Consider the following 8,465-nt stretch of genomic DNA (forward strand, 5'->3'; position numbering starts at 1 on the left):
ATGTTAAAACTAATAATAATGATGTCCCGCCACATAAAGTGATGCGTTGCGCAATACAGCTGGGTGGGGCTTCAGGTTCATACACATTCAAACGTAGATTTCAATTTTACCGCCACTCACACTGAAATTACTTTCATGTCTGTAAGTTACATGCAAGGGGACAACTACTTAGCTTAGCACGAAGACAGCTAGCCTGGCTCTTTTTAACTATAATCAGACAAAGTAAAACATTTTAAGTTGTGTTTTATGACTTTAGGAAGTCATTGCCAGACCAACTTGTTGATACACTTTGGTTATGGTGCGGGGTAAACACTTAAGATATAGCTCTTTAGACGCCAGGCTAGCTGAGCCTACCGGTTTCGTGCTAAGCTAGGAAAGCCATCTTTTAGCTGTAGCTTAACATTCAACAAACAAAAACAAAAATAGTATCAACCTTCTCCCCTAACTCCTAACTGTTTTGTGTGTTCTGTTTACTGGATGGGAAGGATGGAGGATGATTTTATGGCGTCATACAGTGAAGGTCAATACATCACAATGACATTTTGTGCAGCTGTTTCTTTTTTCCCTGCTCGACGTGCAACCATGAGAGCAGCGCAGCACTGTGGGACTCGAGATGCAACAAGTGTGAGGCCGTGTTACTCATAGACAGCCAGATGGATTTGTAGTGACAACAGCGGCAGCGGCGTTGCCTGAGAAGCAGGCTGCCCGCGATCCTCAACATAGGAATGGTGCAGCCGGAGATTTTGAAGAGTGGAGACAGAATATGATTGCGTGAATCACTTCTCCCCGAAAACAAAAGAAAATCGTTAATTTGAAACGATTAACTGGTGGAAAGGAGGAATATATGAATACTTAAGAGCAGTGAGCACATTTTTGCATAAAACAAGGGTAGAGCTTTTTATATATTATTACTGACCCTCTGAAGCAGAATGCTTTTATAAGAAGAAAGCTCAGATTTGATTCTTGAGTGTCAGAATATGATAGATAGATAGATATACATACATACATACATACATACATACATACATACATACATACATACATACATACATACATAGATAGATAGATAGATAGATAGATAGATAGATAGATAGATAGATAGATAGATAGATAGATAGATAGATAGATAGATTGAGAGATAGATAGAGAGATAGATAGATAGATAGATAGATAGATAGATAGATAGATAGATAGATAGATAGATAGATAGATAGATAGATAGATAGATACATAGATACATAGATAGATAGATAGATAGATAGATAGATAGATAGATAGATAGATAGATAGATAGACAGACAGACAGACAGACAGACAGACTTAGATACATACATACAAACATACATACATAGATACATATATACTTTATTTATCCCCTAGGGGAAAATACTTTGCCACAGTAGCGGAAACTTACACAGAAGACACAACAAATATCATGAATGCAAAATCCTCAACATAAACAACAAAAGTTTTAATTTAGGAACTTAAACAATAAAGAAAGTGCAAAAAGGCAAAGTATGTGCAGTGTATAAAAGTATGTACAGTGACTATTGACGCAAGGGCTATTGATGTCTTCTGTGAATGATTTCCAAAACATTTCAGAACCTGGCTTCAGGTGTTTTCTCACGCTCAGCCACCAGCCTCAGGTCCGCTCCATTCCTTTGTGTACCTGGCTGCGAGCGTTGGGGCATTGTTCTGTCCAAACAGGAAATGACTCGCTTGTTTCGCTTCATTATTCTGCCTGACATTGTGTTCCATGTTCGCTGATGTCTCTGTAGGAGTGGGCTTCTCTTGTTTTTGTTTGCCTTGACCAGTCAGCCGCCTGTGACTCATCTGTTTGTCCTTTTCCGTCGACACAGAAGCTGGAAACAATATTCTGATGTATTAAGTCGATTTACGAAAACCATGTACAAATAGCCCTCATTCCTTGTCGCCGTTTTAGTGGACATGTGTCTATTGATGTTATTTAAGCCTGTGGATGTTTCTTACAAAGCGAGAATGTGCATTTGGAGGCAGCACGGGATTACATCATGCACATTAAATATGAAAATAAGAGGGATGCGGCCCCGTATCCTGGCACCTGGGTGTGTGGTTCTCTCTGCTTCGACACTGTGTGCAGGGATGCAGCGTTCCCCATATAAAGTGGTCGGCCCCACACTTACATGTGCATCCTCACCCCAGGAGAGATGATCTGGTTTTACAGAAGCAGTCCCACTGTGCTCCATCTTTCTCCTTCTCCTTCTTCTCCGGCTCTACGCTGTGTGCTTGTTTTCCTTTGTTGTACTCATTTTCTGCACATTCCCCAGGCTCTATGCGGGCCTGTCACATCCGCACTCCGATCCAGGTGTAATAACGTGAGAGCTAAAAGTACAAAACCACTCAGACTCAGCCCCTGAGCAGCTTAGGGAACCCCGATAAACCCCGGCTGCTGATAACACTGAAAGCGACAGGCCGCCACAATACATTCACCACCGCGCACAAAGAAAGCCAAACACACACAAATATGCAGCACATGTTTGTTTTATGCCACCTTTTTTTTTTAAGGACACTGCAAGGCCCTGTCCTTTAATCCAACCGCACCTGACGCATGCAATCAGAGCATCGGAAAACTGCAGACTGAAAACATCATAAATCTGGCAAACCATAAGGACATGAACACTGACAGTGAGATGATTTCTGCGCGCAGGGTTGTTCGGGAAGCGACTTCTCCGATGTGTTTCTTTTAAAACGCAGTCTCCCTCTGCATCATCTTCATATCGTTCCAGCTCACAGCTTTGTGCCACAACAAAAGACACCAAAATCTGTCACAATGAAGTCACTCTTCGGTCTCATTGGCTCACTTCTGTGAACTAATTCTCACTAGAGCGCGGAGACGCATCCAAGCCCAATCATCCTGTATGACCAACACATAACATTTGTAAAGGGATCTGGCATTATTGTATGACATGTTACATGCCCAGCAATAAATTGTTAAAAAGGCTATAAATTATTCTGGGGATAAATAACCCTGAGTGGCGGCCGCAGCTTGTCTGTGCAACGCTTCATAGCAATCCTTCCAACGGAAGTTCAGTCTGGACAACGTTGACCCACTAACAGCGCCGTCCCTAAGTGATTAATTAAAATCCGGGACCTTTGTCCTTATAAATATGCACGCAGTGTATTGAGATATCTCAGGGTTGAACCTGCCTCTGGCTGAGGCGTTCCTCGGCTCGTAAGAGGGAAAATGTAGAGATTTCCCTGGAGTGCCCGCGCTTATCATGCTGCATTAAAGTTGCATGGCGGAGATGGAAGATCCCGGCTTCAGACCTGGAAACACTGCTCTGCTCAGCTGAGCGCTTGAGAATCCGCCATCAGTCACAACGGGCATGTTGGGTATTCTGTTATTGAATGCGCAGAGTGACAAACACAACAAAGGTTTGGTCCCGGTGAGACGCAGCGTGATCCTTCAGACTTGGCATCTCTGCACTGTTTTCCGGGCTATTGCTTTGAATTAATATGGCATCGCACATCTTTCTCAGTCAATTTCGCTTGCTGTGCTTTTGCATGTGTTTTTCTCGACATGCACACACTTTCTTGGCCTTTCAGCGCCCCACAGACAGCTACAGAATACGAACAGTGGGAGAGATATTTGGTTGGCGAAGCTCCTCATTAAAATCCCCCCACTGTGTTGTTTTTTGTCTTTTTTTTTTTTTTTTTTACCACGGGGCCTGCCAGAGGTTAGGAGCAAAAATATGATCATGAATGAAGAATGAGCATCTCGCTATCGACTTCACCCTTCTATTATGAAACAACGGACCCCTGGGCACAGACATGTAAAAAGCCCCACCGGCTATATGAGTCAGACACTCCACTTTATAGTTGTTTAACCTGCTTTTGTGGTTGTTTTGTGTCTTTTTGTGGCCATATTGTGTCACGTTGTGGATGCTTGGTGTCGACCTTTTGTATTTTTTGATGCATCATGTCGTTTCGGTCTCTTTGTATTTTTTTTGTGTCTCTATGTAGTCACTTTTAATTCATTTGTGGACATTTTGATTCTCTCTCTGAGTGGTTGGGAACATTTTTTGAGGCCCCTGGGCCCATGATGTCCATTCAGTAATGCATCCACGCCTTCACTGCACAGATGGTTCAGATGCTGATTGATATAGACAACCATTCGTCCCTCATGTCATCAAGATCCTTCTTCAATGCAAACTGCTGTGGGGGCCATTAGCAGCGGCCCCTCCTCACACTGACGCTCCTGCAGTCTCCCTGCACACTGTTGCACTCTCCCGTCAGAGTCGAGCTCGTCACTGCTGACACCAAATGAAACATTCTAATTGAATTAATGTTTACTCATCAAATGTTGCCTTCGGGGGACATGCAGGACACATCAAATACCGATCCCCTCGTCCGACAGATATTCCCACAGCACCATCGCAGCAGGAACGCTTCTGTAATCTCCACAAAAAAAGAAAAAAAAAAAAAGACTTACATCTCTGTTTCGGAAAATAGACAGATCCCGCTCTGATTCCTTGTATATCAGCTTCATCCACAGATTCTGGCTGCTGCCGAGTGCTGTCAGTGTGCGCCTTTGGGACCGTGTTACGCAACAGTGTTAAGCTATGATAGCTGCGGTTTGCATATTGATTGACAGTGTAGGTTTACATAGGGCAGGCTGATGTGCAGGATTCTGTCGTGAATTGTGTGAGAACATTTAGTAAATAATAGGTCGGATACGATTCTGTCCACCTGTCACGGACGATTATGCAGGATGATGATTGTTTAAGAAAATGAACGCCAGAGTTAAAGGAGTCCAGGTGCCACTGTTTTCTTTGGTCGCTGACGTAACGGTTTGAAATCTTTCATTCAGATCGAGACACATTTAAAAAGAGAAGACTTCCCAACACCAGTCGCTTGAAAGGCATTGAGAGTGTAAGATAGGAATCATTTGAATTGATTAACATCTTCAAATGATTGATTGACAGTTCTCAGATGCTCAAATCGATGCCTTCGAATTGTATTGATGCCATATTGATTAACACAATGCATCCTTTGCTGGGTTCACTGACACTCAAAGATTGCACAGTAAATTCAATGCAAAAGAAAAAAACAAAACAATGAAATGCCTTGACTCGACTGCTTTCTGTGCACACAAAGACAAAGAGTATAATATTTCTATATCCTCTCAAAGGACAAGTGGACTATATGGTTCATTCATCTTGAAATTCAGTGTTAAGGTGCTGTGTCATGAATTATGAATGTGTTAAACATTAGTCTGGGCTGCTTTCATTCATCATAATTCATTCAGTATCAGCGTGCTTATGTCTTCAAGTGGCCTCAATCCTCTTTCAGCACTTTGCAGGTCTTTGGGGGACTTTGCATTTTCAGAGTCAGATTAAATAAACAGCTTGAAAGATCCATTGCGCCCGATGAAATTAAGGGATTAGCGATAACTCAGATGTACTCACGGGTACCGTCGAAACGCGTGGCGATGGTATCCAAGAAGGTGTTCTGTGGCGCGTTCAGACCCCTCATCACCGGCATCCGAGAGCGGGTCGAGCCGCGTCTCTCCCGCCGCTCGGTGCCTTGGCTCTCGGCGGCGGGGGTCACAAAGCCCGGCAGGAACCTGGACGAGGTCCCCGGCGCTCCCCCTAACCCCTGGAGGAGGGCGCCGAGCCGAGTCACCCGGGACTCCACGGTCCAACGCTGACCACGGACCACCGCGCAGGTGATCCCGGCTACGAGGAGGAGAGAGAGAGAGAGAGAAAGGAGCCGCCTGGAGGCTGGAGGCTGGAGGGGAGAGGACGCAGGGATGGAGGGATGGATGAGGAACCACGGCGAGGATGGTCACATTTACGCACGGGTGTGCTGCAAAGCGATTCCCCTCTCCTCCTCCTCCCCTTCCCGCTCTCTCTCTCTCTCTCTCTCTCTCTCTCTCTCTCTCTCTCTCTCTCTCTCTCTCTCTCTCTCTCTCTCTCTCTCTCTCTCTCTCGCTCTGTGCACCCACCTCTCTTATCTTTTGATGGATTTTTTGATTGGGATGGATGCCTGTTTTAAATTAAAGTGTTATATCGTCTTCATTTTTTTTCAATTTTCTTATACATTAACATATACAGCTCTGTCTGCCATCCATCACACTTTAAACCAATCCTTTATCAGGTTGGATACAAGATTCAAACGTGTCTCTTGGAATCATTTTGAAGATTGTGATCAATTCATTAAATTAATATATCATATTCCACAGGTGAGTATTTCACATGTTCTTCAGAGGACAAATTCACATGCGCTTCTTTTGGAACAGCCCTCTCACAGTAAGACGAGACCTGTGGATGCATTGATGGAGGCATTGATGGATGCATTGATGGATGCATTGATGGATGCATTGATGGATGCATTGATGGATGCATTGATGGATGAGTTGATGGATGCATTGATGGATGCATTGATGGATGCATTGATGGATGAGTTGATGCATGGATGGACGTAAATAAAATTGTTGCACGCCCCCCAATCCGTTGCTTGGTGTTTAATTACCCCTGTTTGTGTTGATCATGTCTATTTCTGAACATGTTAATTTCCTGCACATGTAAATAGAAACCCAGTATCATTCATGAAAACACATCTTAGTGTTAATGGCTACGAGGATGCTGCTGGAGACAAGTGATGCTGAGCCCATTACTTTCCCCATGGGGACAATGAAGCATCTCATTTGATCGAATCTCAACGCGTCCCTGCAGTTCTGTTTGTTACAGGTAATCTGTTTTACGGCCCTGCTCCTGCTTCCCACTGTCAATACATTTAACACAAGCTGTGTTAGCCTCCTGTAACCTTTAAAAGCTCCATGTGCTCTTGGCGGTTGGACGTGTTAATTCACTCTTATAAATTAAATGCATTAAAATACATGAAAATGGTGAAATGCTAACACAATAAACTCACACAGACGGACCTCCGTCGTGCTTCAAACCTCCAGGAGTCATTCAAGCACAACAATTGATGAGAAAAAAAGCACAAAATCTGTCTCCAAACACAAATCCTGAGACACTTTTCCTGAAGGTGGAGACATTTTAACACGCAGGTGCACTTTGGCTGCCTCAGGGCTCAATCCCATTGGTCCTCTTCTCTCACTAAATTCAAAGGGAAACAGTCAGAAAGCAAGAAAACAAAGCAGTTTTGGAGCTGTAGCACCAAAGCTGAGCTGTCTGCAGATGAAACTAATCTCAACGAAGACATCCACACCTGCCAACGCCAACGCCAACGGATGGGAAATGAGCTCTTCACCAAACCCTTCCAGCAGATAGACGTCGATCAGATGAAGCCGGTTGTACTAAAAGTGTATTATTGCACTTTGGTGATGATGTTTAAAGAATGAATCATTGCAACGTTGAGTTGGTCCTGTTCACTGACACGTGGAATAGAAACCATGGGAAGTATTAGTAAGGGGATAGCGCCATCTACAGGAAATGAAGATCCAGTGACGAGAAGTTTAAAGTATTTTAAGGGGCAATCATCTAAAACCCTTTGACTGACTCTGACAACACTTTGTTGCAACACATTGATCCAGATGAGTTGATTATTGTTCATATTAAATAGGTCTTGGTTTGTATGAAATGTTTGCCTTTTTGATCCACAAATTTATTCCAAATTTCACAAATGCCTGCTTTAAAGTTGTAAATATTCTCGAGCCATTCACCAATGCTTTTCATTTATTTGTGAATTAATGTAATGTGTACTACTTATAGATGTGTTTTGTATTTGTTTTACAGCTTGTTCCTGTATTTGCAAATAATTTCTGGGAATTTACATTGTTTTATTTGTGGGAGATGTTTAGTTCATTACAGATTAACTCATGATCGGTCGATCATTCATACATATAGTATTGATGAAACATATGTTGCAGTCCATGCACAACACCAGCAGATGTCAGTGCAGGATTAGTTGCAGCTTCAGCATCTCCGGAGTGATGCAATGCAATGCAGTGTAGAGGGAGAGCAAAGTGTTGTTCATTTGTGTATTCATTTTTGCATATTGTCTTTTGACAACTTTCACAAAATATTTAAACTTTTTGTTTCGGTTTATTTTCTTCCTTTTCTAATAATAATGACAATACGTACAATATATGCTATTCACTGAATTCAAACATGTCAAGACTATTAAAGATTAAAAAAAAATACAAATAAAATGGAATAAATATTGATCAATAATGCCAAATATAAAACATTCAGGAAATAAAAAAAAAAATGTTTTCAACTTCCACGGCAGCCAACAATGCTATTTAATTAAACGACCATATTATATGACGTCCTCATGTGTTGTTTATTGAAACCACAGAAGAAGAAGCCCCAGAAAGCTGCATTACAGTCCATTGAACCAGCCATTGGCTCAACATCTGGCGCGCGTCTCCGCCTCTCTCATCATCCCGCTCGCTCGCTCCCGCGGCGGATGCGTGCGACGGCACGGTCTCGCGCCCCGCATGTCCCCCCCGCCCC

The 8,465-nt window shown here is 43.0% G+C and overlaps 1 protein-coding gene across 1 annotated transcript in view; it reads right to left on the bottom strand.

Annotated features, from left to right (window-relative positions):
- LOC137794185 (potassium voltage-gated channel subfamily H member 8-like) overlaps nucleotides 1-5,523 on the bottom strand; it is a 23,023-nt gene extending 17,500 nt beyond the window's left edge. The window contains exon 1 of the mRNA XM_068590863.1: nucleotides 5,448-5,523. Within this exon, the coding sequence (XP_068446964.1) occupies nucleotides 5,448-5,523 (76 nt within the window). The remainder of the gene's footprint in view (nucleotides 1-5,447) is intronic.
- Between the last annotated feature and the right edge of the window lie 2,942 nt (nucleotides 5,524-8,465).

This window comes from Clinocottus analis, unplaced genomic scaffold, assembly GCF_023055335.1.
Source record: "Clinocottus analis isolate CAN_PGR_092001 unplaced genomic scaffold, fCliAna1.0.p SCAF_24, whole genome shotgun sequence".
NCBI lineage: Eukaryota > Metazoa > Chordata > Actinopteri > Perciformes > Cottidae > Clinocottus > Clinocottus analis.